We start from the raw sequence: 26,814 nt of genomic DNA, 5'->3' as shown, positions 1-26,814 counted from the left end.
GTTGTGGCAGACTTCGATGGCCTCCACGAATTTCTTGCCCTTCAGGTAGTTGAAAGCTAACTTGAAGCCTGTCCGAGGGCAGGGAGAAGACAGACGGCGGTGGCACTCCGATGACCTGAGTAACCCCCCCGGCTCCCACCGCGGGCCCGAGCACAGGCCTCGAGGCCTGCGGTGAGGTCAGGGCGGCGGTCCTGCTGCCGACCCCCTCCCGCGCCCACGGGAACCTTGCCGGTGGCCTTACCGACGGCGGGGTTGGCATAATGGCTGTACTTCCAGGCCAGCTCGTAGTTGGCGGCGGCGTCCATGTAGGACTGCTCCTTCTCCATGATGAAGCCCAGGTACTCGTAGGCCTTGTAGCAGGACTGCGGAGAGAGCGGCTCAGAGCCCCCACCCCAGGCAGGCCCCAGCGCTGGGCACCCGCAGCCCCTCCTCGCCTGAGAGACCCCTGGACCCAGGAATCCTTCCCAATTCTCTCCCCCATCCCACATTCCCCTTGGCTGCCCGGCTTTGTCCGCCTCTTTTTTCCCTTTTAAGTATATTTTTATTGATTTCAGAGAGAAAGGGAGAGATAGAAACATCCATGATGAGAGAGAATCATTGACCGGATGCCTCCTGCACGCCCCCCACTGGGGATCGAGCCCACAACCTGGGCATGTGCCCTGATGGGGAAATCAAACTGTGACATCCTGGTTCATAGGTCAACGTTCAACCACTGAGCCACACCGGCCCGGCTGTTAGCCTCTCCTTGCCTTGCCCTGTGCTGTGCTCCCTGTTCCCATCTTGCTCTTTCCTGGTCTCTCCTCATCCCACGTCTGCTCTACCTTGGACACCTGCCACCCGGTGTCCAGTCCGCCCCCCAGGGCCTTGGCCCCTTGCCTTGTTGTGCTGCACGCAGCGCCGCAGCAGCTCGGAGGCCAGGTCGAACTTGCCGCCCTGGCAGTAGATGTCGGCCAGCAGCAGCCAGCTCTTCTCCAGCTCCTCAGCCTCGGCCAGCGCCCACGGGGCCTTGGCCAGACGCTTGAGCTGGGTGCGCACCTTAGGGACCTGCTTCAGCAGCATGTAGGCCTGCGCCATGGCCAGCAGCGCGGGGGCGCTGTCCCTCTGTGCCCGGGGAGGGGGAGGCGGACGTCTGAGCCGGGGACCCCGGCCTCTCCCCCCCGCGACCCCCCTGCCCACCCAGCCGGCCGGCCGCCCGCCCGGCGCACCTCCACCTGGGCCATCTGGATGAAGGTGCCCAGCGCGGCCTCCATGTTCGCCTTCTCCTTGGTGGCCAGCAGGCAGAGGCCCTGCAGCAGCTGCAGCTGGGCCTGGCCCCAGGCCGAGTGCGGGTGGAACTCCCGCAGCAGTTTCTCGGCGGTCCTCACGCCCAGCTGCTCCGACTCCTTCCTGCTGGGGCAACTGGAGGCATGGGGGGGGGGGCACCTGAGGCTGCGGGCCTGCCAGCCCTCGGTGCACGTCTGGGCCGGAGGCCGCAGGCTCTCCCCGCCTCTCCCGGGTCCCGCCCCCGCCCCCAGGGGGCCAGCCGCCCTGCCCTGACCTTTCCTCCGGCACCAGGTTGTGGAAGGCCTCTCCCCCCACGATCTCGTTGTCCGGGTTCAGGCAGATCTGCACCATGTGGCAGGTGGCGCTCTGGCCCCACGTGCTGTCCTTGCGGGCTTTGTTGAGGAGCTTCAGCGCCTCGGTGGGCTGCCCTATGTGCCTGCCACGGAGGGGAGAAACGCCAGCGTCACACGGGGAGACCGGGGAGACAGGGACCCGGCGCGGGCAGGGGCCGGGGCGCCGGTCTCCCGGCTCCCTGGTCTGGAAGCTGAATTTCTGCAAAGGCCCAGCGTGCCTGCGAAGGAGAGCGCCTCCTCCTTGTAAAGGCTGGGCACCGCCCCCCCCCTGGGTCCCCCTTCCCTTCCCCCCGCCCCCGCCCCTGCCCCACTCACCAGTGGTAGATGCCTGTGCAGTAGTTGAACCCTGGCTCCAAGAGCACTCGGCTGGACATCTTCTTGGCCAGTTCAAAGAACACAGGGGCGTCCTCCAGCTTGCCGCTTCTCCGAAGCAGGTCGATCAGTTTGTTCAGGACGGAAAAGTGGTCTGAAACAGAAGAGCAGCCGAAGCTGGTTTGGCTCAGTGGTAGAGCCACTGAGTCTGTGGACTGAAGGGTCCCGGGTTCGATTCCGGTCAAGGGCATGTACCTTGGTTGCGGGGTGTACAAGAGGCAGCTGATGGATGATTCTCTCTCATCGATGTTTCTAGCTCTCTCTCCCTCTCCCTTCCTCTCTGTAAAAAAAAATCAATAAAATATACTTTAAAAAAATAAAAATAAAACAGAAGAGCAGCGGTCTCCAGGCTGGGAGGAGCAGGGAGGACCAGGAGACACAGGGACATCCCAGTCGCTCAGGGTCTCCACGGGCCCCCAGTGCGGAGAGAGTGCGACCGTGATGCGTCCAGCAGCGGTCATCGCGGCTGACAGTTCCACGGAACCGGGCCTTACGGCGTGCTACCTGGGCATTAACTACACAATGGAGCAGTCACTCTTCTTGTTCCCATTTTACAGACGAGGAAACGGGACACAAAAGAGGCTAAGAAATCTGCCAGAGGTTTACACCGCCCGCCGCTAAGTGGGAGACCGGGATTCAGCCCTAGACATCCTGGCTCCAGGACCCACACGCCCAACAGCCACGATGTGCAGGGCCTCTGGGCAGGCGGCTGCCGCCCGCTGGGTCTGGCGCCTCCTCCAGCCAGAAGCGGGGAGGGGAGGGGGCTGTGCCGGAGCGAGAGGCCGCGGAGCAACACGCCCGCGGTGTGGGTGTGTGTGTGTGTGTGTGTGTGTGTGTGTGTGTGTGTATTTCTCAGCCGCTTCCAGGGGCCTGCGGCCCCTCAGGAGGGGACTTGGGTGGGACCCCGCTGCCTGGGGCTTGGGGACAGACAGGCTGTCCTGGGGCCGGTGCCAAGCGCTGCCCTGCCGGAGGCCCGGAACCGGCCCCTCGGACAAGGGAAGGGCCAGCACGTTCCATCGGGGCCTTATCAGCTTCCTGCCTTTGCGGGAACAATCGGAGAGGAAGGGGTTTCCTCGGCCCGGTCAGGAAGGCGGGGAGGGGGCCCACCCTCCTGGGGAGAGCGAGCGAGCGGCCCTCGCCGGTGGGAACTGCCACGGGCGGCCGATCTCGGAGGGCGGGCTCCAGGCGGACAGCTACCTGGCGCTTTCTCCAGGACCTGGTGGTAGAGGTTGATGGCAGCTTCGTATTCCTGCTTCCTGAACATCAGGTCTGCCATCATCTAGCAAAAAGACACAGCTCCAGAATTCCTGACAGCAGCTTGCGAGGGGGTGGGGGTGAGGAGCAGGGGGTGAGGGAGGGTGGGGGATGGGGAAGGGGGGTCGAGGGTAAGGAGGAAAAGTGGAAAAGCTTCCCTGGGCACTGGGAGGAGCTGCCACAGGAGGAGCCCAGAGGCGGGGCTGCCTGGGGGAGGTGAGGGGAGGAGGGGGTGGGGTGTGAGGGGTGGGGGTGGGAGCATGGAGGTGGGAAGGGAAGGCCAGGGCTGGACACCAGTGGGACCTTTTGACCCGCGTCTGAGAACTGCCAGCCCCAGGCCGGGGAGGCAGACTGGGGGCTCCCCTGCTCTGCTGGGGTGGCCCTGGAGGTGGCCTAGGCGATAGGGACCAGTAGCTCTGGGGAGGGGGACTCTTCCCACACACACTTTCCCTCGGAACCCCAGGAACCGGCCCCACCCTGGCCTTCACCCACGGTAGGTGTGGTTTCCCCTGGAGTGAATGGACCTCCTGCCTCCCTGGGATTGTGCCAGGAGGTAGATGCTGCCCCCTGCTGACAGCCCACCCCCTCCCGTCTGAAGGACGAGGAGTGTCTGCCCCGCGGGTCAGCCAGGCCTGGGAGTGCTTGCAGCCAGGCCTGCGGCGGTTGCAGGAGCCTGCGGAGGGCGGGCGGGGAGGAGGTCCCGGGCCCCTCACCACGCAGGCGGTCTCCCGGTACTTGTCGGTCTCCAGGAGGACCGCGCAGTGCTGCTGGCACAGGTCCAGGTGGCCCTGCAGCAGGGAGATCCGCGCCAGCTCCAGCACCACCTGGAGCGAGAGCGCAAGTGAGGAGCCAACCGGGGAGCGCCCTGGGACCCCTCGGGGATGGATGCCTTGGTCTCCCACACTCAGCTCCACCCGCTCTGCTTCCAGGGTGAGTCTCAGGTTCCCTGGGAGGACTGGCCCTTCTCGTCTCCCCCCAGGACACCAGCCATGACGTGTGTTTCGCTAACGGCCCTCTCCAAGTCGGGGGCTGGGTAACTCGCACTCATCCTTCAGCTTCAACGCTGACCTCCCCTCTTCTGGGAGGCCCTCTGCACCTCAGACTCGGGGGCAGGCACCCCTTCTTCCGAGTTCCCGGATCTCAGGGTGGGGGGACTGCCTGTGTACGTGCCTCCAGGGGGGCCTAGTGGACTGACTACCCGGCATGCGTGAGGAATCTGTGAGGTGCGAACACATTTGGTGAATGAAGGGTCTGTCCCTCAGTTCTCCATTTACTCTCTTAGCCTGAACCCCAGCCACATTCCCTGACAAGGGCCTCGCCTCCCTCACGCCTCCAAGCCTCCTGGGAAACTTCGCCCGGGGCCTCACGCCCAGAGCCCCTGGCAGCCACGCTCTCATCGCCTCCCCACCTCCAAGGGGGACACGAAGACGCCAGACTGACATGATGTTCAGCAAAGTCTTCCCACTCTCCCCTCCACCAGTGGCTGTCAGAGTGGGGCTCCCCGGCCTGGCTCCAGGGGCTGCGGTGGGAGAGGCCCTGGGGTCGGCCAGTGCGGCCCCCACACCGGAGGTCCCATGCCGCTTACGCCCGGGCTCCTCGGGGAGCTACAGGCTGTGCCCCGCCGGTCGGGGAGCTCGACGGGCAGTGTCGTGCCCCGCGAGGAGGAGGAGGAGGAGGAGGAGGAGGAGAAGGAGGAGGAGGAGGAGAAGGAGGAGGAGGAGGAGGAGGGGGGGGGTCTGGCTTCGCGGACCCCACCTTGTTGTCGGTGGGCGCGTAGGAGAGGGCATCCTTGAGGGAGCGCACTGCCTTGTCGTACTCCTTCTCCACCACGTAGTGCTCCCCGAACTGGAAGCAGATGGAGGCTGCCAGCTCCTTCTGGGAGGGAATCCCCTCCGGCTGCTCCAGCGGAACACGCTTCAGGATCCGGGACTGGAGGTCCAGGGCCTCGGGAAACCAGCCGACTCAGGATCAGAAACTTGGAGCCCGATGCGCCAGAACCTCGGGCCAGTTCACAGCAAGCCCCCGGCTCCGTCCCCAGAGCTCGCAGCGTTAGAGAGGGCGTCTCGGGCACCCTTGAGCAAATCTGGGTCCCTCCGGGCACGCCTGGGACAGCCCTCACACAGAACGCTTCTTGTATTCTCCTTGTTCGCCCGCTTCCATCACACCTTGGCACTTACTGTGTCTCATTTGCTTAGGCCGGACCTACGGGCTCGAACAAGCACACAGTAGGTATTCAGTGCAAGCTGTGTTCTGAAGGGCGCATTTGTTCTGAACATTGTGCTGCTGCGAATGTGAGGCAGCCCTCACAGGTGTCCACGACATGCAATGACCAGGTGAGTAGCTAGAGAGCATCAGGCCGGAGGACAGTGACGATGCCAGGAAGAGGGCCCACATCAGCACTGAGCTCCCCGGGGGCCAGAGAGAGGAATGGGAACCCCATGGCAAACAGTGGGATAAACCCAGCGGCCAGAGTGGGCTGTGCCTCTACCACCCCAGAATGCACCCCAGGAGCAAGCGGCAGGCCGCACCGCCGGGTGGAAAGAGTGAGGGAGGCAAAACAGGAATGACCAGGCACTGTCCCGTCAGGGGCAGCCCAGAGGGGAAGTATGAAGAGCGGCTACAGCGTTTGGACAGGCTCAAGCCTCGGACTAATGAGAGGGTGCCGGTCCTCCCGTGGCAAAGCCACGTGCAAGTCCCAGCTTAGAGGGCAAAGCCCTCTCAGCACCATTAGAGCCAATTACCTTGTTCAAGGTTTCCAGCACCTCTTCTTTCTTATGGCTCTTGTAAACCTTTGCCAGCAAAAGCAAGCACTTGACATCATTCATCATGGATGGGATGTCTGTGGCTGCAAAATGGAAACTCAAATTACTGTTCTCTGCCTCTTGGGAGCCCTGGGATGGGTGGGAGGGAGGGAGGGGGCTGGGTTCAGGACCTCAGCTAGTATCTAGTGCCTGCCTCATTCTGTAAGAGAAGACAGAACTGGGGTGGGGGTTGGGGGGCAATAAGCCTGCTCCTGATGCAAGGGGAGCGAGCTAGAATGCTACCTCACCTACGTCGTGTTCCAGGGCCTGCTTCAAAACCTTTTCTGCTTTGTTGAACTTCTTTAACTTCAGGAGCAGTTCAGCTAGATCACAGCACAGAAAGTCCTGCCCGCTAATCTTCTGGGCAGCCTCATAAAAATTAATTGCCTTTGTGCAAACAGGAAATACTGGCATCAGGTCGGGTTCTACCCTGGACTGCCTCCCCTTGGGTTCCCCGCAGCGGCCGCCACACCTGTGGGCCCCTCCAGGACACAGAAGCCTGAGATGAAAAGGCCCTCCCAGCTGGAGGGCTCAGGCTTCCTCCTGAGCAGGTGTGGGGGGTGGGGGAGGGTTGCTGAGTTCTCCCCTTGGCTGGCACCCCATTCACAGCGGGGAGCTCAGGGGGATCTCGGCCACTTCCCTCCCATCCTGACCCTCTCCCCAACCCATGCACCCTCCTCCGCCTTCCCTGCTGGGCTGGCCCTCCCCACCTCTTCCCGCCCAGCCCAGCCCAGCCTGACCTTGGTGTACTCGTGGGCCTTCACATAAGCGCGCCCGATTCTGCTGACCAGGGAGGCGTCATGTGGGTTCTTTCTATAGGCCTCGTCATAAGCCTCCAGGGCCTTCTCGGGCTGGTGGGGAAAGAGTCAGGGGTCTCTGCCTTCTCTCCCACCGGGGAGGTGAAATTGGGTGGGGGGCGGGGGGTGGGCGCAGCGACTTGCTCACCTCCAGAATGTTCATGAAAGCGTCGCCCAGCAGCAGGCTGGTGTCGGGGCCGGGCAGATGTTCACAGAGCTCCCTGCGCAGGTAACGGGGAGCTTATCTCAGACCCGTGTGTGTCCTTCATATTCCCGAACCCACCTCCTTCTCTCTTTCCGCTAGTCCTGGCCGACATTCATTCATTCCTCCAGGACTCGCTGAGAGCCCACTGTGCATGAGGCTCTCCTCTCTGTCACCTGGGCCATGGCCAGAGCCTCCGCCCAGCCCTCCAGACCGCTCCCCACGAGGCAGCCACACAGCTCTTACTAAGACTCCAATCTGACCATGTCACCCCACTGTTTACGGTTTCCCACTGCCATTGAGATAGTCTTCCCACCCCCCCCCCCGCCCCTCCCACCTGAATTGCCTAAATGGAGTTTTGCCTGAGGAAAGGGATTGGGAAGGTAACCTCGGGGTCCCCATGTCAAATCATAGACAGCGGCTTGGGGCTTCAGATCCATTCTCCATCCTCCTTCACCTCACATTAGTCCCATTCAAGTCATTGGATATTTCCTCAAGGATGGGCGGAGCCGGGGGCCAGGGCAGAAGTGTGTTCCCATGGTTCCCCCCACCCCCCCTGAATGTGGGCCATACATGGGGGAGGGGGTGCAAGCAGGGCTCAGTGTCCTCGGAACTCGGCACGGAGCCGGCCTGGCTGACCCACCACGCTCAGTGCTAGCCCTCGGGGAAGCTTCACGCTTTCATGCGAAGCCGCTGGAGGGGGGGTGGTGGGGGCTGGAGGGGGGCGCTCACCGGTAGCAGCCAATGTAGAGGCGGATGTCCTTGCGGGTGTGCAGGTAGATGCTGGCCATCTTCTCCTTGGCCTCCGTGTAGTAGGGCTGCTTGGGCGTGATGTTCCTCAGCATGCTCAGCGCCATGTCCACGTTCCCCTTGCTCAGGGCCAGGTCCACGTTGGCGATGGTGATGCGCGTCTCCTCCGGCGTGCCACTGAACTCGTCGATGGCATCTTGCATGACCTTGGTGGCCTCGTGCTAGGACACGGGAACCCAGCACACCCTCCATTTGCCTCCCCCCACCGCAAGAGGCCTGATAACACTTAAAATCGCTTCTAGGAGACTTAAAGCGATCCCCCTGTCCAGCAAAGTCTTCCCTCCCTCCTGGCCCGGGAGAGAAATGAAACGGGGAGACGGCTGCCGGGAGCAATCCTGCTACGTGGGAGCCAGACATAGGATGACCCTCCTCCATCTGCAGAGGGGCTTCCGGGGCAGAAAGAGGAGACATGGCTTAGCTGTCCAGGGTCACTGTCCTTGGAGGGCAGGGTGCCCAGCCAGCTGGGGGGTGGATACAGAAACCCCCAACTGTAAGATCCTCCCTATTCCTTACCGCCTCAAAGTCTTCCCATGGGAAACCGACCTATGGACGCATGTCCTTGAACTTTCCTGTCTAAATGTTGTGGGATTAGCCAATACCGGTTTGGCTCAGTGGATAGAGCGTCCGTCTGGGGACTGAACGGTCCCAGGTTCGATTCTGCTCAAGGGCATGTACATTGGTTGTGGGCACATCCCCAGTAGGAGGTGTGCAGGAGGCAGCTGATTGATGTTTCTCTCTATCCCTCTCCTTTCCTCTCTGTAAAAAATCAATAAAAAATATATTTTTTAAAATACAGTGCAATTGAAACTCCGTGGCCCATTTGCAGAAGTCAGTTTTGGCTCTCAAACAAAATTTCAATCGTTGTACTGTTGATATTTGGCTCCGTTGACTGAGTTTGCCGACCACTGCCCTAAAGTATAATCTTTTGTCTACTTTATCCTCCTTCTCTGCCTCCGTCCATCCAGTAACCTATAGTTCCATGTTGGGCCCATTCTGATGACCCCTCGTCTCGGGTCTGTTATCTTGGCCGAGGGAGCTGCGAAAGTTACTCCCCTCCTTACTCTCCTCTGGCCGCTGCCCCAGAGGAGGAGTCCGGGACAGCGGAAACCACGGGCATTTCAGAGGGGATCCTTGCTCAGCGGCCTGCCCCTCTATGGGCTGGATGTGGGTTCCTCCAGGAATGTCCCTGCTTTTCCTGTGGCTTGACCACGGCCCCAGTTCAGAAAGTTTCAAGCGAAGGCCAGAACCTCAGGCCCCCCACTCCCTGCACCCTGCTTCCTCTGTGTCCCCCAGGGTAGCTTCGGCAAGGACGGGGGTCTTGTGACCTCCTTTATCCCGGGCCCCATCCCAGGGGAGTCCTCCATCCATAACTGAACAAATGGCTGTCAACTCTTCCCAGAGGCAGCTGTCTCCTAATTTTGTTACAGATGGAGGTTCCTTCTCTACTTTTAATGCTTTTTGGCAGATTCAAGGGAGGGCAGTACCGTAAACATCCCCATCTTTGCCCAAGAGGCAAATTTTAACTTTAGCAAGAAAAGTCCTCACGGACTGATTCCCCTCTGCCGAGATCGTTGTCGGAGGAAGCAGGATGGCCCGGGACTGGTGGACCATGGAGACAGGTGGTCCTGGGGAGCAGCTGAGCGGCCAAGGCCAGTGAGGCCAAGGGTCACATGCAGTGGCCATCTCCCCCAGCCCTGGCCTTGCCCCTGCCAGACCTTTGAAGGTCCCAGGGCTGCCCCTCACAGGTCATACACTGCAACGCTCCAAGGGGACACGGTTCATAAAGATGATGGCGTGCCCTAACCGGTTTGGCTCAGTGGATAGAGCGTCAGCCTTCAGACTCAAGGGTCCCAGGTTCGATTCTAGTCAAGGGCATGTACCTTGGTTTTGGGCACATATCTATCTAGTAGGGGGTGTGCAGGAGGCAGCTGATCGATGTTTCTCTCTCATTGATGTTTCTAACTCTCTATCCCTCTCCCTTCCTCTCTGTAACAGATCAATTATATATATAAAGATGGTGTCTACCGGCAGGTATGCATTGCCCAATCTGCACAGACACCTGGGGTGGGCCGGAGGGGCCTGTGTCTCCCCCCCCCCCCCCCCGAGGATGCTGACAAGGACAGGGACACAGGCAGGGCACAGATCAGGCAGGTCTCAGTCAGAGTGGGGCTTTATGCTGAGGGCCACGGGAGCCACTGAGGCCCGTTAGGCAGGAGAGAGCTATGCTTTCAGACGAAGAAAGACAAAGATGTCAGCCTAGGTCATTGTTAGCCAGAATCAAAAGGCCTGGTGCCCAGGCCGGCCCTGGCCCTCCAGCACGCCCCAGTGCCCAAGGAGGAGAGCTGGCCTTGCTTACCAGCTCCCCATTCATCCGGAGGGCATCTGCCAGCTCCAGCAGGATGGACACCCGCTCACTGGGCCCCACCGAAGGCCCGCGGACCTTCTTGCCTTCCTCCACCTTCAGAGTCGGTAATTTGATGATCATTTTCAGGGTCTTGATGGCTTCTGGGTAGTCCCCAGACTTGTTGAGGGCCCTGGCCTTGATGAAGTGGTACAGGGGGTGGTCTCGCACCTAGAAGAGCCCAGCAGAGGGCGGGGCTCCATCACCACTGCTGCTCAGAGCACCCAGAGCCCACTGAGCCTGCCTCCCCCCCCCCCCCCCTTGCGGGCCAGTGGAGGGTCAGAGGATTCAGGGAGCTCCCGGGGCTTCTCTCCCAGCCAGCTGGGCTTTGGGGGTGCTGAGCAGGTGACAGGGCGCAGAGGACCCCCCACCTGGAAGTTGTGGCTGACGCCCAGCTCTAAGCAGTGGGAGCACATGGCGAAGTTGCCCTGGGCTAGGTAGATCTGGGACTTGAGGAGGTGGGCGTGCACGGAGGTGGGGTCCAGCTCCAGGCAGCGCTGCACGGTGTTCTGGGCATTCTCTAGTTCCCCTAGAAATAACCAAACAGACCCCTGCATCCAGGGAGCCCGGGGGCCACGCGGGACCCAGGGGGCAAAGGCAGAGCGGCCTTTACGTGTCCTGCTACCCAGGAGCGCCCCTGGTTGGCATTTTACCCAGTTCTGTTCTGCCTGCCTCACCCAGAGGGCTCCTCCTACAATGAGAACGACACAGTTTTTGTGAAACTCAGACCTCAGGGCCACACCTCCCTCCTCTCTGTCACCCTCGGGGAGGCGCCTGCGTCACCGCACGGCTCCACCTGGCAGCTCCGGGGACACCTGAGGCCTGGTCCCACACCCGAGAGCAGGGTGAAACCCAAGGATAACGGCCACGAGACTTGCCCCAACTTACGAGGCACCTACTCGGTGCCCAGCCCACGCAGAGCGCGGCAGAAAGGCGGGCTTAGCATTTGCCCAGCCCTGCCAGCTCGGCGTCATTTTCCTTGGTTTTTAGATGGAAGACTGGGACAAAGCCGGCCTGTGACCCAGGGCCCTCCAGCTCCTGAGGCCGAGCTGCAGATGCCCGGGCACCATGGTGCTGAGAGCCAGTGGCATCCCAGGGGTGCGGTGCAGTGAGCTGGGAGGGCAGCCAGGTCCCTCAACGGCTCCCGCTCCAGGGAAAACAAACATTGAAAACACAAGCTCGGGGGTCACCGGAGGCTGGGAGCAAAACAGGCCGCAGGCCAGCCAGGCCCCCCGCCACATGACCTGATGGGCTGGGCACACCTGCTCCTGGGTCCCCTGCTCCCTGCTCCGTCCCTGGGCGCTGCAGCAAGGACAAGCTGTCACCAAGGCAACGACACCCTCTGGAGGCCTTGCTTTGGCCCTAAACCCGCTGGCAGCTGCCAGCACCCCAGGGGGCGTGCTCCTTCCCTCACCTGGTGCCCAGGAGACCTTAAAGCTGGGGGCAAACCTGGTACCCAGGTGAACACTGGGAGGACCGAGGATGAAGACGGGGGAGCCCTCGGCAGAGTGCAACCCACCCAACACGGCGCCAGAGGACAGACAGGCGCGTGGCATTCGGGGTGCCTGGGCAGCCCCAGACAACAGGCGTCAGCTTGGCTCTCCAGCTGAGGGGGTGAAAGGCCGCAGGGAGAGAGAGGGGAGGGAGGGAGGGAGGGGAAAAGAGGGCACCGAAAAGGGTTCTCTCCTTCTTCCCTCTCTCTCCAGGATCGGGGCCTTTTATTTTCTCCTGATAAAACAGTACAGGGTGCTTGGCGGTCGTGTCCTCACTAGAAAGCCAGTGTGGAGGAGGAATGTCTGCCTGTTGGAGTGCTGGGTGTCCTGGTGTCAGAGCAGTGCCTGCCCGCAGTGCAGATGCAGGGGCCACTGCCCCACAGAGGCCACGCAATCAGCAAAAGGCCTGGGTGTGGGAGACCCCTGCTGGTGAGGGAGGGCAGGGGGGCTTCAGGGGATTGGAGGCTGGGAGGCAGGACTGTGCAGGCCTGGTGAGTGTGAGTGTGTAAGTGCGTGTGTGTGTGTGTGTGTGTGTGTGTGAGTCTGAGTGTGAGAGTGTGTGTATGAGTGTGTGTGTGAGTGTGAGTGTGTAAATGTGTGTGAGTGTGTGTGTGTGAGTGTGAGTGTGTAAATGTGTGTGAGTGAGTGTGTGTGTGTGTGAGTGTGAGTAAGTGTGTGTGAGTGTGTGTGTGTGTGAGTGTGAGTGTGTAAGTGTGTATGAGTGAGTGTGTGTGTGTGAGTGTGTGTGAATGTATGTGTAAAGCGTCCCAGGCAGGGAGCCCATGGACACTAACCTGGGGGTGGAAGGACCCACAGGCTCACCTGAGAGATACTTGACCTGAGCCATCACATACAAGGGGCCAATCAGGGCTGGTGCTGCTTTCACGACAGGAGTCAGGATCATGGCGACTTGCTTAAGGAGTGGAGACACGATCTGGCCAGGCGACCGGGGCTGTGGAACGCGGACCTGGCTGTGAGGTCTGGCCCCTCCTGGGAGGAGCCTCAGGAAAAGCTCTCCCAGGGAGGAACGGGACTCCCTGCAGATTTAATTCCCGTCCGTCCCTATGACCGGTACTACCCGGTGCGGAGCAGGTGCGCCAGGGACAGGGCTGTGTGTCGTCCATGCTGTGCCCCGAGTGCCTCGCCTGGTGCCGGGCACGGGGCAGAGCGCTCGGTAAACAGCTGTGGGATGACTCATGGCCAGGCATGAGGGATACCAGGCATGTCAGATCTGATCCTTGCCCACAAGGAATCTCAACTGGCTGGGAAAGCAGGACGGACAAGTCCAGACTAACATCCTTCTTGGAAGACTTCTGGGAACAGGGAGCGCGGCTCCTCTCTAGGATAAGGGCCGGGGCCCGAGCCAGGGCCCTGCTCCTCCAGATGAGGTTCCTGCCCCAGAGCCCTGGCGTCACCTGGGGGCAGAGCTTCTATCGGAGTCAGTCAGTCCCTGCACCGGAATGACCCCCGGGCGATCTGCGTGCCGCGTGTGCAAGTCTGAGGAGCACTGGGCTTCCCGCCCACAGGGGGCTCGCGGCAGCCCGGTGACCGGCCGGGGGGGGGGGGGGAGGGGGGGACACACCCTGCCTCTGTCCGAACCTGCACTCCGCCCCCCGCCGGGAAGATGCGCCTGCGTCTAACCTGCTTGGGGCAGAAGAACAGGTACTCCCGGACGATGCAGACCAGGAAGAGGGGGTCCAGCTTCTCGAAGTACTCGGGGCCCAGGGGGAGGCCCTGCATGCCGGAGAAGTGCAGCTCGGCCGCCTCCTGCAGGAGTGCCGTCACCTCCTGCTCCCCCTTGTGCCGCTTGGACGCCAGGAGGGCTTGGAGGAAGACCAGCACCTGTGGAGGCGGGCCAGGGGCTTGGGACAGACGCCAGCCGGCTGGCCGGGCAGAGTTGGTAGATGAGGGGTAAAGCAGAGGGCCGGGCCATCTTGGCTACTCTCTACTTTGGGGTGGAGGAGTTTGGGGAGGTGGTGTGTGTGGGGGGGACACCCTCCTGGAGCAACCCATGCCCTCAGGGAGCTCTGACCTCTGACTTGCCCAGGGACTGCTGCACCTCCTTCAGGAACTCCAGCTGGTGCTCGGCCTCCTCCAGGTGGCCCTCCAGGATTTGGCCCCAGATGATCCCTGGGAATGGGACGGAACGTGGGTCAGCAGCCAGAAGCTCCCAAACACGGCCAGCAGGCCAGCAGGTCAAGGAGCGTGGCGGGACCGCGGCAGGAAGGGTCTCGGGGTGTGTGTGTGTGTGTGTGTGTGTGTGTGTGAGGCGGGGGACCTTTTCCAACATCTTCATAAACTTCAAGCGATACATGCTCATGGGAAAGAATTCAAATCCTAAGGCAAAGTAGACAAGCCTGCCCCGTTGGTGCTCTGGCTTGAACCGTGCCTCCCTCCGGAGGTAACTTCGGGTCACTGACGCGTACACAGCTCTTCCCAGTAGGTCCCACACACTCTTTCATGAAGATGTGACATTCCACGGTGGCTGGGACCATTTATGGAACTACTGCTCTGCTGAGGGACGCCTCCTCTCACATGTGGGTTGTGCTCGGGGACTGGCCGTTGCAGGGCTGCGGTGAGCTTTCTGTGTGTGCTCCAATCCCTGAGGTGGAGGCCATGGGTCAAAGGACATGTGTATCTACAGCCCTGAGAGATAAGGCCAGCCTGTCCTCCACAGATATCTGAACTCACATCCCTGCCAAGAGTTTGAAAGTACCCTTTCCTTTTCACCCCGCAGACACACTTTCCTCTTTGCCAGTCTACAAAGTGAATTCTGACTGGGTTTAATTCGCATGTTTTTGATTATTAGGAAGAATGAACGTCTTTTCATATATTTAAGGGCCTCTTCTCTTCTACTATGAATTTTTTCTTCAGAGCTTTTTCCTATTTTTCTTTGGGGGAGGGGGATTATATATATATATATTAATTCTCTGTAGCTAATATTTCCTATTAGTTTGCATTTACCTTGTAATTATTTTTAGTGTATTTTGCCATCCATGAGTTTTAAATGTTTACACAGTCAAATCAGGAAAAGATTTTCTTTACGGTTTCTGTGTCTGTGGTCATGCTTAGAATCCCCAGTGAACCCAAGTCCAATTTAATATTTATGTTTAAATACTTAATTCATTCGGAACTTATTATTGGATACGGTGTGAGGTGGAGAGTTGCCGTTAGTTTTTTTTGTCTTGATGGGTAGCCAATTATTCAACTATGACCATTGGACTTGGGTTTGAAGTCTATTGGCTTGAAGTGTCATCTTTATCCTGAGACCTGTTTCTATCCCATTTTATCTGTTTATCCCAGGATTGGCCTCAAGCTGGTTTAACTGCTGCTGTTTCGTGGCACGTTTTGAATTTGGGAGGACAAATCCTCCTGTTTCTACTATTTTCCATTTGATGCCTTTTGGCCATGATGGTGTATTTGTTCCTGTCTTCCTAATCACCATCCTGCTATTTGGCTCATCTATGGAATTTTTTACTTTGTAGTCACATTTTTAATTTTTTAACAACTTTTTTTTGTCCCCGGTGTTTATTCACGGTAGCATGTTCTTTACTTATTGACATCACAGCCTCTGGAGCCAGCCGATGCTGGAGGTGTTTGGTTGGGGAACGATTTCTCTGTTTTGGCCATGACCTTGCATGCCCCGCTCGGCCCCTCATTCAAACTGCCAAAGATTTAGAAAAGGACTAGGCCAGTGGTCGGCAAACCGCGGCCCTTGAGCCACAGGCAGCTCTTTGGCCCCTTGAGGGTCAAAATACCACGACCCGGTCGAGTCTATTTGGAAGAAGTGGCGTTAGAAGAAGTTTAAGTTTAAAAAAATGTGGCTCTCCAAAGAAATGTCAATCGTCGTACTGCTGATATTTGGCTCTGTGGACTAATGAGTTTGCCCACCATGGGACTAGGCTAATCCGTACTAGCAGCTGGGCAGATCCCGGAGTTGTTAAGGTGACTGATTCTCTCAGCCGGGCCAGACAGGATGGTGACGCCAGGATGCATGCGAGTGGGCCTGGCCTGGGCTGCAGCCCGTGGGACTGCCCCGTGGACTTCCCTCCCGGCCTGCTGCCGGGGCTCTCCCCTGAATGAGGAAATAGGGAAGGAGTCCGCCTGCTGGAGGAACATTGGGGGGATTTTGCCCGTGTGCCCAGCAGCCGCGTCTTGTCGTCCTGCGTGTCCCTGTGGTGGTGGGAAGCCACCGGGGGCTCTGCTTCCTCCAGAGCCTCCTGATTCCGCCTCTGGTCACCAGGGTTTGAATGCACTTTTGAGAATTCCTGCGCCTCTCCTGTGTGAGCATTTTCTATGCTTGTAGACTCATGGAAAAGCACCCTGCCATACAACGCACCCCCAAACTCACACGCCCTCTGGGGACAAGGCTCCCCCACACCTCTCTTTTGGACCCAGGAAGGCCACCCTGCTTGGCTCCCAATGTCTGCCCTCCCAGCGCCCCACCCTGCCCAGCCCGCGGAGACCTGTGAGGGCGGCCACACTGTTCTCGTCCACTTTCATGGCCTCCGAGTACCACATGGCTGCCTCCTTCACCTGGTCCTGCAGGATGAAGAGGTAGCCCAGCTCGATGGCCAGGTGCGTGTAGGTGGGCGCGGCCAGAAAGGTGCGTTCGATGAAGCTGCACACGAGCTGGAGGATCATCTGGTGCCTCCCACACTGCGGGGAAGGGACACGGAGGGATGGGGAGACCAGTCAGCCCAGCGGGTCTGACAAGGCCGCATCAGAATTGGGGGACATTTTAACAGGCCTAGGAGGAAGTGGGGAGGGGGAGCTCAGGAGAGCCTCGGAGACAACCTATGTCCAGGCAGCCGGGTCTGTGTCGCTGATCAGCTCCCAAAGGACCTCCCACTGGCGGCTCCTGACTCTGGCCGCAGGGACCCATCCCTGTCTGGCCGCAGTAACTGGTCCAATGGATCGCCATGTGGTTTTTCAGAAACTGAAGCGAGGTGAGAGAGGTTCTTGTGCCCGCTGACGGGAAGTGACCCCAAGGGCTGCGAGCGGCCACGTCCCCTGCCGTGTGCGGAGTCTACGGAGAGGCTCGGCACAGAGGTGGAGGAAGGGATAGTCTCCCGGTGGCATCTGACCCCACGGTTCTCTCCCCTGATGCCTGAGTGCTACCCCTGCTCTTACAGCAAGTCCTTGTAGTAAGTCCTGCTTTGGGGCCGATGGGGCTGACAGAGGCAGACGGTTTGGCGGCCTGGCCTGTCATCGCCTTGCCTGATGTCAGAGAGGCCTCCTGGATTGGCCAGCCTTCCCAGGTCGCTTCCAAAGAAGGAATGTGGGAGTTGGGTGCCCGGTACCCTGAGGCCAGAGCTGGGCATGGCTCTGCTGTGCAACCGCCATCCTACCACCCTCTTTCCTGAAAAGAGGTGCCACCCATTCTAAAGTGCCGCCTGACCCCATCTCCCCGATCTTAGCATCTCTGAGGGGCACCTGGGCCACGGAGACAGAGACCACATGACCCAGGGGTTGGCCAGAGGCAGGCGGGGGCCACAGGGCGTGGGCCATCAGCCAGAGAGGCCAAGTTTGAACCAGAGAGAGGAGAGGTGGAGTACATGGGGAGCTTCCAGAGGGACCATGGACCCCTCCTCCCCCAAGGGACCCAGTGCGAAGCAGTAGCTCAGAGCCAGGAAAGCACCTTACCAGTCTGCTAACCACAATAATTTTTTTAAGATGGAGGCTTGGATTTTGGGGTTCTCTGGTCTCTAGCGCCTTAATCAGATTCCTAACGTGCTCGGCAGCCTGCAGGGACAAAACAGACAAGGGCAGAGGCGATGTGTCCCACGGGGGCAGGGCAGAGGTTCTCCACCCTGGCTGCGCGTTACCTTCAGCCGGAGAACCTTACACACACACACCCCGAGGGCCAGCCCCGGAGACCCAGGCGTAACCGGACGTGGGGCCCAGGGATTGGCACTGCTTCAGAGCCTCTTCGGTGGAGCTTTCAGGAACATTGTCCATCGAAGAGCTGGCACTGCCCCTCGAGTGTGTGAGGAGAAGCTGCCCTTTCACACCCACCCAGGCAGAGCCTGGAGCCAGCTGTCACTGTGCCCGCACTGCAGGGCACCGAGCCAGCAGCAGACTGCCTGGCAGGGAGGAGGGAGCTAAGATCCAGGGAGCACCCGCCAAAGCCTTGGGGTTGGAGGTGCTATGAGGGGGTTCCTCCACGGCTGTGTTTGTTTCAAGGCTCAACGTCTGAATCTTGAGAAAGAACTTACTGTGGTCATGTTCCCTTCTCTTGCAAGCTCATGCACAGCTAGAATTTGGTAGGCATCGATATTTCTTTTATCTTTTTCTAGGATTCTGAAAGAGGAAGAGGAACCACATGGATGGAGGGTACTCCCAGGCGAGGATGATGTAGCAGCGGCAACTTCTGGTTGTCTTCCAATACCCAATTCTCCCATCTTTTAAGACTAGAACTTCCAAACTGGTGGGGCACAGGGCTACCCAGGACAAAAACTACACTTCCCAGCCTCCCTCTGCAGCTTAGGTTTGGCCATGTGATTAAGTTCTGGCCAATAGGATATACAACTAAGGTGCCCAGTGTGATATCCAGTGGTGCCCTGACAGCATGCCTTCCAGTATTTCCTTTTCCTCCTTCCTGCTGGCTGGCCAGTGGACCCCGTGAGCCACATCCTAGGGATGGCAGAGCAGCGAGACAGAAGGGACCTGGGTATCCTATAGCCCTGAACCACCAGTCAAACTTTTTCCTAAAAGAGGAACAACTTCTAATGTTATTTAGGTCGTGGATTTTAGGGGGTGTCTTTGGGAGAGAAGCCTTTTCATAGCCCAGCGAACCCAGGCATGACCATGGACACCAGGGTGTGGGGTGGGGCAGGCGGTGCATGCAGCTGAGAGATGGAAAGGGCACTTTGGTTTCCATCCTCTGCCATTGTGAAGGCTGTTTCTGGTCCTATTGCAGACTTGACAATATTCTGTATCTTTATAGGAAACTTCCTACTTGTTCAGCTTAGTCAGGGAATGGCCTTCTGTCTAGTAGAGGGTTACTCTAACTAACAGGTAAAATTCCAACGTAATTAGGCACAGTCCACATTCAAGGAGTTCTAACCGTTTACAATGATTGTGAACCTCAGACGTTTGGGGGAAAAAAGAACACCACTTTTAAATGATTTGCAAACTAAAGACCAGAATGGAAATCAGAAAGTTCTTAGAACCAAATGATAAAAAATCTGTAGCTACTACTAAAATAGTACCTCAAGGGCCAGCCATAGAATGAAATGGTTATATTCTAAAAGAAGATTAAGAATGGATGAGTCAGCCAATACCGGTTAGGCTCAGTGGATAGAGCGTCGGTCTGCGGACTGAAAGGTCTCAGGTTCGATTCTGGTCAAGGGCATGTACATTGGTTGCTGGCACATCCCTGGTGGGGGGTGTGCAGGAGGCAGCTGGTCCATGCTTCTCTCTCATCGGTGTTTCTAACTCTCTATCCCTCTCCCTTCCTCTCTGTAAAATATATATTAAAAGAAAAAAAGAAAAAAAAGAATGGATGAGCCAGACATTCACCTCAAGGGTTAGGAAAAAAAAAAAAAAAAAAAACCCACAAAAATTAAAACCCAACAGAGTAACTCCAAAGGAAGCTGTTGGCAGGAAATAATAAAGAATAGAAATTAATAAACTAGAAAACAGATATAATAGCATCAACAAAACTTAAAGCTGGTTGTTTCATAAGACAGATAAAAGACAAATTATTTGAACACCGCTGAAGAAAAATAAGAGAGGAGGGGAAAAAATAAATAATATTAGGCATGGCCAAAGCAACACATCCAGAAACAGCGGAGATTTAAACGTGGGAGAATTCCATGAGCACCCATAGCGGGCAAAGCTTGGGGAGGAAGGTGTTGAGGTGTGAGGCACAACCCCCTGGCACCAGGCTCTGTGTCCCTGTGTGTGGGGGCAGCAGGACTTGGGCGAGGCTGGCCACGGGTACCCATGGCTGTGAAGCAGGTGTTTCTAGGTAGCCTGTGGGTCCCAGGTCTGAGGCTCCAGAGCAAGCTCCTGACCCAGCTCCTGCCAAGGACACTGGCCAGGTATCAACCTAGAGAGGGACACGGGGGGCCACAGAGTCACTGCACCTGTGGGGCCCCGTAGGCTGAGCAAGGTAGGATCACTTTCTTTTAAAAAAAAAAAATATTTTATTGATTTCAGAGAGGAAGAGAGAGATAGAAACATCAACGATGAGAGAGAATCATGGATCGGCTGCCTCCTGCACACCCCCACACTGGGGATCCAGCCTGCAACCTGGGCATGTGCCCTGACCGGGAATTGAACCATGACCTCCTGGTTCCTAGGTCAATGCTCAACCACTGAGCCACGCCCGAGGGTAAATCACTTTCATTTTCTATCAGACCTTCTCTCTCTGAGAAGGTTCCACTCCTCTCCAGAGAAATGATCATCTCTTCACAGGGAAGGGAGAGGTTGGTTTGTGTGTTGTTTTCTGCACAACTGTGCTGTGTATTATCACAGAACTTATTAACAATTCCTAGTGATGACTTGGTCATTTAGGGAAAAAAAAATGCAAGGTCCACAAACTCTTTTTAGGAAGAAAATTAGTATCATACATGTTAGTCTTAGAGTTAAAAAGACAAGCTTCAGTTATCTAGAAAATACCGCCCTCAACAAAACTCCCATCAGACACCCCTCCTCTGAAGCTGTCTCTATCTCCCTTCACAGGGGAAGTGCTTCGGGCATGAGCCCCTGGCCGGAATCGAACCTGGGGCCCATTAGTCCGCAAGCCAGTGCTCTGTCCAGTGAGCCAAACTGGCTAGGGCACCCCTAAAGTTTTTATTAAAATAAATCACATCCGCCAAGACCGGTTTGGCTCAATGGATAGAGCGTTGGCTTGGGGACTGAAGGGTCCCGGGTTCGATTCCGGTCAAGGGCATGTACCTTGGTTGCAGGCATATCCCCAGTAGGGGGTGTGCAGGAGGCAGCTGATCGATGACTCTCTCTCTCGTCGATGTTTCTAACTCTCTATCTCTCTCCCTTCCTCTCTGTACAAAATCAATAAAATATATTAAAATAAATAAATAAATAAATCACATCCATATTTTTTTAAAAATTAAGTAGTGCAGCAGTCCTTAGTCCCCTACCACAACTCCTCTGCAGCGACTGAGCTTTCCCTCTGTAGCTCTTGCTGCTTTGGGTCCTCTAGGCAGTTCCCTCCATCTTTCCTCTAAACGACATGCTCACACCTCTGGGGATGCCCGGCTCTGATTTTCCCTGCGGGCCTCAGCTGCCGGCTTCCTGCCTGGCAGGTAGGTGTCTGCCCTCTCCTCCTGCTGCTGGTACTCAGGACTCCTTGGGTGACAATTTTTACTTCTGACTGTTCCACCAAATACACAGTATCTCCCACCTCCCCACCTTGTGCGACGGGAGCATATTAGGGGTACGGTCGCCCCTCGCCCCTCGCCCCTCACCTGTGCCCTGTTTCCACCGTCTGCTCCCAGTCCTGCCGAGCCAAGAACAGCTTCATCTTGAGGACCCAGGCGGGCAGGAAGCTCTCCGAGACCACGGTGATCTGGTTCACCACCTCCAGGGCCCCCGAGTAGTTCTGCTGGGCCATGTGGTACGTTGCCTGCAGGAGCCCAAGAGCCTCCATCAGTGCCCGCAGAGGGGGGTGGAGATGCGCGTGCCCCCATCAGTCAGGAGCAGAGGCAGACTCCGGGGCGCCCAGTGGCCAGGCCAGGTCCACCACAGTCCTGGGTTCCAGGATGGGCGAGGCAGGGGCTTGAGAGAGAGAGAGAGAGAGAGCTGAGCCCTGAGCAGGCCTGGGCTTCTTGGAGGCCATGCGAGGGCTGCCCCCTAGGGACAGAGCTGGGGTTGCAGGCACTTGCCAGTTCTAGAACCCGCCCATTCATTTCCCACCCGCTTTCCTGAAGCTTGTCCCTGAAAACTGCCCCCCTGCGGCCCAGGACAGCGAGTGAGTGTCAGTAAGGGTTTGAGAGCAACCGCCCTCCTCGACAGCAAGGTCGTGGGGGTAATTCTCGGTCACGGCCGCTGGGCTGGGCTGGGCTGGCCAGTGCCAGCCACCAGGGTCTCTGGGGTGAGTCTGCCCCAGGGGTGCTCCTAACAGACTTGAACCCACACCCTGAAAGGGCTGTGAGGATGCTTATGTTGGACCTAGAGCAACCTTCCAGGGAGGGGACTGTTCTCAATAAAAACTCACAAATAAACGTGTCCACCACCGCACTTTTCCCAAGTCTGCAACTGGGAACGGCCTCAGCACCCAGACAGGAGCGCGGACTGGCACGTTACAATGGGGCCGTTCAGTGTGGGGGCTGGCTCTGCGGAGCCATTCCAGACGACGCTTGCTGATTATATCTCACCCGAGGGAACGGACCCAAAGGGTAAGATGGCCCACGGTGACGACTGTATGGAACCACCACACGACCCCCGCCCTACGCTGTGGGCCGGGTGTGACCCATCCCTCAGGTCCAGGAGAGTTGGCAGCTGGTGACTCTCAGGGGAGCCCCCTCCTGGGATGATCGCCCTTGACTGAAGGGAGCTGCCGGGGGGTGCGAGGTCAGACCCTTCCCCCGGGGCGGCCCACACCCAGCATCCTGTCAGGAAGGAGGGCGGGGAGGGGCCAGCCCAGCTCCACAAAGCTTCGCCGTGTTGGCTGTACTACGCCCCCCCCGCCCCCCCCAGCATCTCCCTCTGCCCGGTGCCACCTCTTTCTCCTTCCCCACAGGGGCTGGTCCCAAGGGTGCTCCCTGCGGAGGCCACTGCGTGATCACCTCCATGAAATCAGCCCTTGGGAAGGAAGACGGGGAGGCACTGCCCTGGGGCGTTCACATGAGCTGTCTTGGGGTGGGAGGGCTCAGGCTGTCATTTTCACTCATCTTTTGACTTTGTTAGACTTCTGCTCTTGAATGAGTGCATATACATTTTGTAAGAAAGACATATACAAACAGAAGAGGAAAAAAGAGGTAGTTTTTTCTCAAGGGTCCCATACGGAACAAGGACCTTAATTTAAATGAAGGTCAGAAAATACAGAAACACAAAGCATGCCTCCCTTCGCTGATGGCCAGCTAAGGGATCGGAACCTGTGGGAGGAGAAAAGCTGGCCCGAGGAGAGTGCGGGAGGGATTCGGAGAAAGGGGGCAGTGAGCGGAACCAAAGGCAAACACGGAGCCTGGAAAAGCTAAGGGGGACAGACTCTGAGGAGGACACTCGAAGACGCCCTGCAGGAGACAGAAACTCAGCCTGAGCAGGAAGGAGTGGGAACCGGGGTGGCTCCTGGGCTGCCATGTGACCCTGACCCCGTCTGCTCCTCATCCCGGAGACTGAGGGTGGGGGCTGAGGTCGCCTTGGGGGGGGGGGCGGTGTCTCAGGCTCCAAAGACCTGGTCAGGGCTACCCCCTCCCCACCTCCCCACTGCCCACCTTTCCCATCAGCCCCAGCACGTCTTTGGTGTCCAGGACGCCTTGCTCCAGGTACTTGATGGATTTCTTCACGGTGTGGGGCTTGTCTGAGGTGAGGTCCACCCAGCCTCGCAGCACGTAGCCCTGGGGTGAGAAGAGGAGGAGAGATGAGGTCCCTGGTCCTGCAGAGCCTGCGGCCAGCCCGTGCCTCCTGCCTCCCGTCCCACCGGGCGTCACCGCACACCCGCGGCCCTGCCGGGCACCACGGCTCGCGGATCCCGGGGCGGCCCTGCTCTCTCTCACAGCCAGGCCTTCCTCTGTCCCTACTGTCCCCTTACCTGCAACGCCCTGCTCAGCACATGTCCTCCAAACCAAAACATCTCCCCCGGTTAACTTCCACTAGTCTTTAAGACGCAGTCTAACCCTGGCTGGTTTGGCTCAGTGGATAGAGCGTCGGCCTGCGGACTGAAGGGAGGGTCCCAGGTTCGATTCCGGTCAAGGGCATGCACCTTGGTTGCGGGCACATCCCCGGTGGTGGGTGTGCAGGAGGCAGCTGATCGATGATTCTCTTTCATCGATATTTCTAACTCTCTATCCCATTCCCTTCCTCTCTGTAAAAAATCAATAAAATATATTTTTAAAAACAAAACAAAACTCAGTCCCGGCCTTCCTTGGCCTTCCTGGCTGGTGTTGGGCCCTCCCCGGACCCCCCAGTTCTCTCGCTGAGGAACTCTCACCCCTCCTGTCAGTGTCTGCTTAGTTTACACTGTGCTCCGGAGGCCAGCATGGGGCCGCTCCTGCTCTCAGCACCTTAGCCGGCATGCCCTCCGAGCAGGCGAGTGGGAGCCAGTCTGAGCTCACCGGCCTTGCTGGCCCCTCTCCAGCCTTCGCCCAGCCTCTCCTGGCAGAGGGGACGGGCAGGGAGGACAGGAGGATCAGAGGACCCCTAGGGAGGGCCCGCCCTGGAGTCTCCCTCGTGGCCCAGACCGGTGTTTCTCAACTCTTCCATTACTGCAATCCCTCCTCCCTCACCCCCCCAATCATTCCCTCCCGCTCCAAGACATTTTAATATCACAGATACACTGTGATACGTGCTGTACGTACACCTGTGTTTTATACACAGCCCATCTTTTCACCCCCTCCCCCCAGAACCACTTTCCAGCCGGTAGGGGGCGATATCTCCCCTGCTGAGAATGCAGGGCCCGGGCTGAGGCCGCAAGGTCTGCTCTCAGTGCCGCTCTGTGCCTGGGACGGCTCTGGTGTCTGAGCGGCCCCTGCTACCCAGCAGATCACCGCCAGGAGGACACGCAGGCCCAGGGCAGCTGGTTCCTCTAGTTTTTTTTTTTTTTTTTTTTTTTTAAAAACACGACATCTGGACTTTTAGGCAAAAATCTTCTGATTTCTAAACGTCAGCAATGAATTCAAGATTTTCAGAACATAGTGCAGGCCACGGGACACCCATCTGCAGATGGGACTCTGGACAGATACCAGCTTGTACCGGACTGAGCCCTGAGGCAGCCCGGGTGGGGTCACTTGGGGACCCAGGGTCTTGGCAGTGCCGGGCTGGGGCCCTCCCCCGACCCCACGGCCGTCCGTGGGAGGCATGGCCACTCCACTGTGCTGTGTGGGGACGCTGCCTTCTCGTTGCCCTGGTGACGGATGCCCGCGGCGGGTACCTCTCTGGCGCTGTTGGAGAGCTGCAGCATGCGGTCGATGTACTCCTTGGCCTTGTCGTGGCGGCCCATGAGCCAGAGGAAGAGGCCGGCGTAGTACAGGGCAATCCAGCTGGCCGTCTTGCGCATTTCCTTCAGGCTGCTCTCCAGCTCCTGAATGGCTTCTTGGTCTGTGAATCCGAGAGAGGAGGAAGGGGAAGAGGAGAGAGGAGGAAGAGGGGATGGGCCTGGTTCTGAGGGGGGCACTGAGGGATCCTGGTGGCTGCCTCTGGGAAGCTCTGGGGCTCACATGGAGCCAATGGCACACCAGCCCGGGGCTGGACACAAGGCACACTGGCCCCGTGGTGCCCCGGGAGCCGCCCGGGCCTGGACCTGGGCTTGCTGTCTTCTCTCCTCCGTGCCCAGCAGTACGCTGAGCAGACGGACCAAACCCGACTCCCTCGCCTCAGGCGCACCGTTCATTCTGGGAGGGAAAATAGTCGTCTGTGGTCTCTGGGGACCTCTCTGGGGAAGTGGAATTATTTGTATCAGTTTGATTTTTCCTGACAACATCTTGGCGAAGGAAAGCGAGGTGTCTCCCCATCTCTTGGGGTCTGGATGGCGGGCCCCTCGCACTGTTATGCTCTCTGCCCACGGCTCCCCCTCCGTTGGGCCCGGGCACGGGGTCTTCTTTGAGGCCTTTGCAGGGAAGGGGGACAGCAGCCACTCCTCCCAGGCCAACAGAACCTGCGGCCACCAGGGCCCGTCCTTCCTCCCGCAGCCCTTGAGGGGCTGTCTCCCGGCCCGGCGGGGCACAGCTGCACTCACCGATGGTTTTGCAGCACTTGTGAGCGCAGATGAGGGCCATGATGGAGCACAGGGACACGTCCGGGTGGTTCCGGAGGCTCTCCAGGCTGCTGATGGCATCCTGGATGTGCTCTGCTGAGAGAGAGAGAGACACCACGTGGCTAATCTTTGGGCTCCGGGCCCAGAGGGCAGAAGGCTCCATGGCAAGCACATGGGGATCCTCATTAGGGCTGACCCGGAGGCTTGGCAGCGCCTGGCTTTCCCTGGGATCAGAGGACTAACTGGTACAAAAGGTCCCCAATGGCCTGAGGTCCCTGAAGACCGGAAGCTCCTGGCAAAGGCTGCTGGCACCATGGTCCAGACTGCCAGGGTGTGCCCGTGAGTACACGAGGGGTCCCTGGGAGGTTGAGACGTTCGCCTCGGGACAGTTCTGGAAAAAGAACCTCGGGGCATTTCTAGTTAGTTGCACAAGAGCCAACAGCTGCATGTATCTCTCCACGTCCCCTGACGCTGGCCACGGGCGGCTCCGGCCTGTCCCTAGCCCAGGGTCCTTCTGAGGGTCCGAGTCAGCACCTGTATGGGCCCCACGCCTCCCCCTGCTCCTGTGCCATGCCTGCTGGTACCCACCCCCACCCCTCCCTCCTTTTCCTGAACCATCAGCTCTCACTTCCAACCTCGGGGTGATTCAATAATCGTGCAGTTGTTTCTCCTCCCGCTCATTGTCCAGGCAGGGAAAGGGAGGTGCAGGGCAGCAGTGGCAAGGTCTCTGAGGCCTCACAGTCAGCCGCATACGGATGGCACAGGCTTCTGAGGACGGGCCTGGGGGCCTAGGCTCCGAGTGTAAGACTGTAGTCATGACTGGGGTAGGAGTGGGCACCTGGGTGGAGTCCGTGGTAGTTGCTGGGCTGGTGCCCAGGCCAGGAGGCCACCGATGACGAGTCCTTACCTTCCCTGAAGGCCCCGTAGGCTTTGAAGAACTGCAGCACGGGGTCATTGCTGAATTTTTCCAGGCCTGTGGCCGCAGCCTGCTGCACGTGGCGGAAGTACTTTTCCTGGCTGTAGTAGATGATCCCAGCCTGGGGGGAGGGAAGACGCCACTGGCAACAGCCCCTGTCTGTCTCTGTTCTGACCTCTCCCTCCCCTGGTCCCTGCTCCTCCTCCTCCTCCGTTCCGTGAAGGAAAGAGAGAGAGAGAGAGAGACGTTCCCGGCCTCATCCCGTTCACC

At 58.6% G+C, this 26,814-nt stretch overlaps 1 protein-coding gene across 1 annotated transcript in view; it reads right to left on the bottom strand.

Moving 5' to 3' along the window:
* The window catches only part of TTC21A (tetratricopeptide repeat domain 21A), a 29,339-nt gene that overhangs the window by 1,207 nt on the left and 1,318 nt on the right, over nt 1-26,814 (bottom strand). The window contains exons 2-28 of the mRNA XM_084902784.1: nt 26,536-26,665; nt 25,611-25,721; nt 24,807-24,973; nt 23,152-23,274; nt 21,184-21,341; nt 17,965-18,049; nt 17,393-17,491; nt 16,213-16,405; nt 13,779-13,876; nt 13,388-13,588; nt 12,569-12,698; nt 10,625-10,782; nt 10,209-10,424; nt 7,775-8,013; nt 6,989-7,061; nt 6,784-6,894; nt 6,292-6,430; nt 5,984-6,087; nt 4,998-5,186; nt 3,956-4,066; nt 3,186-3,267; nt 1,932-2,082; nt 1,538-1,699; nt 1,206-1,398; nt 877-1,101; nt 242-362; nt 1-68 (exon numbers count right to left, since the gene is read on the bottom strand). Of these exons, the coding sequence (XP_084758910.1) occupies nt 1-68; nt 242-362; nt 877-1,101; nt 1,206-1,398; nt 1,538-1,699; nt 1,932-2,082; nt 3,186-3,267; nt 3,956-4,066; nt 4,998-5,186; nt 5,984-6,087; nt 6,292-6,430; nt 6,784-6,894; nt 6,989-7,061; nt 7,775-8,013; nt 10,209-10,424; nt 10,625-10,782; nt 12,569-12,698; nt 13,388-13,588; nt 13,779-13,876; nt 16,213-16,405; nt 17,393-17,491; nt 17,965-18,049; nt 21,184-21,341; nt 23,152-23,274; nt 24,807-24,973; nt 25,611-25,721; nt 26,536-26,665 (3,837 nt within the window). The remainder of the gene's footprint in view (nt 69-241; nt 363-876; nt 1,102-1,205; nt 1,399-1,537; nt 1,700-1,931; nt 2,083-3,185; nt 3,268-3,955; nt 4,067-4,997; nt 5,187-5,983; nt 6,088-6,291; nt 6,431-6,783; nt 6,895-6,988; nt 7,062-7,774; nt 8,014-10,208; nt 10,425-10,624; nt 10,783-12,568; nt 12,699-13,387; nt 13,589-13,778; nt 13,877-16,212; nt 16,406-17,392; nt 17,492-17,964; nt 18,050-21,183; nt 21,342-23,151; nt 23,275-24,806; nt 24,974-25,610; nt 25,722-26,535; nt 26,666-26,814) is intronic.

The sequence above is a fragment of the Pipistrellus hanaki genome (genome assembly GCF_964339955.1).
Source record: "Pipistrellus hanaki genome assembly, chromosome: 13".
Lineage (NCBI taxonomy): Eukaryota > Metazoa > Chordata > Mammalia > Chiroptera > Vespertilionidae > Pipistrellus > Pipistrellus hanaki.
Note: the sequence above shows the minus strand (reverse complement) of the source record. Positions and strands in the feature narration are given on the sequence as shown.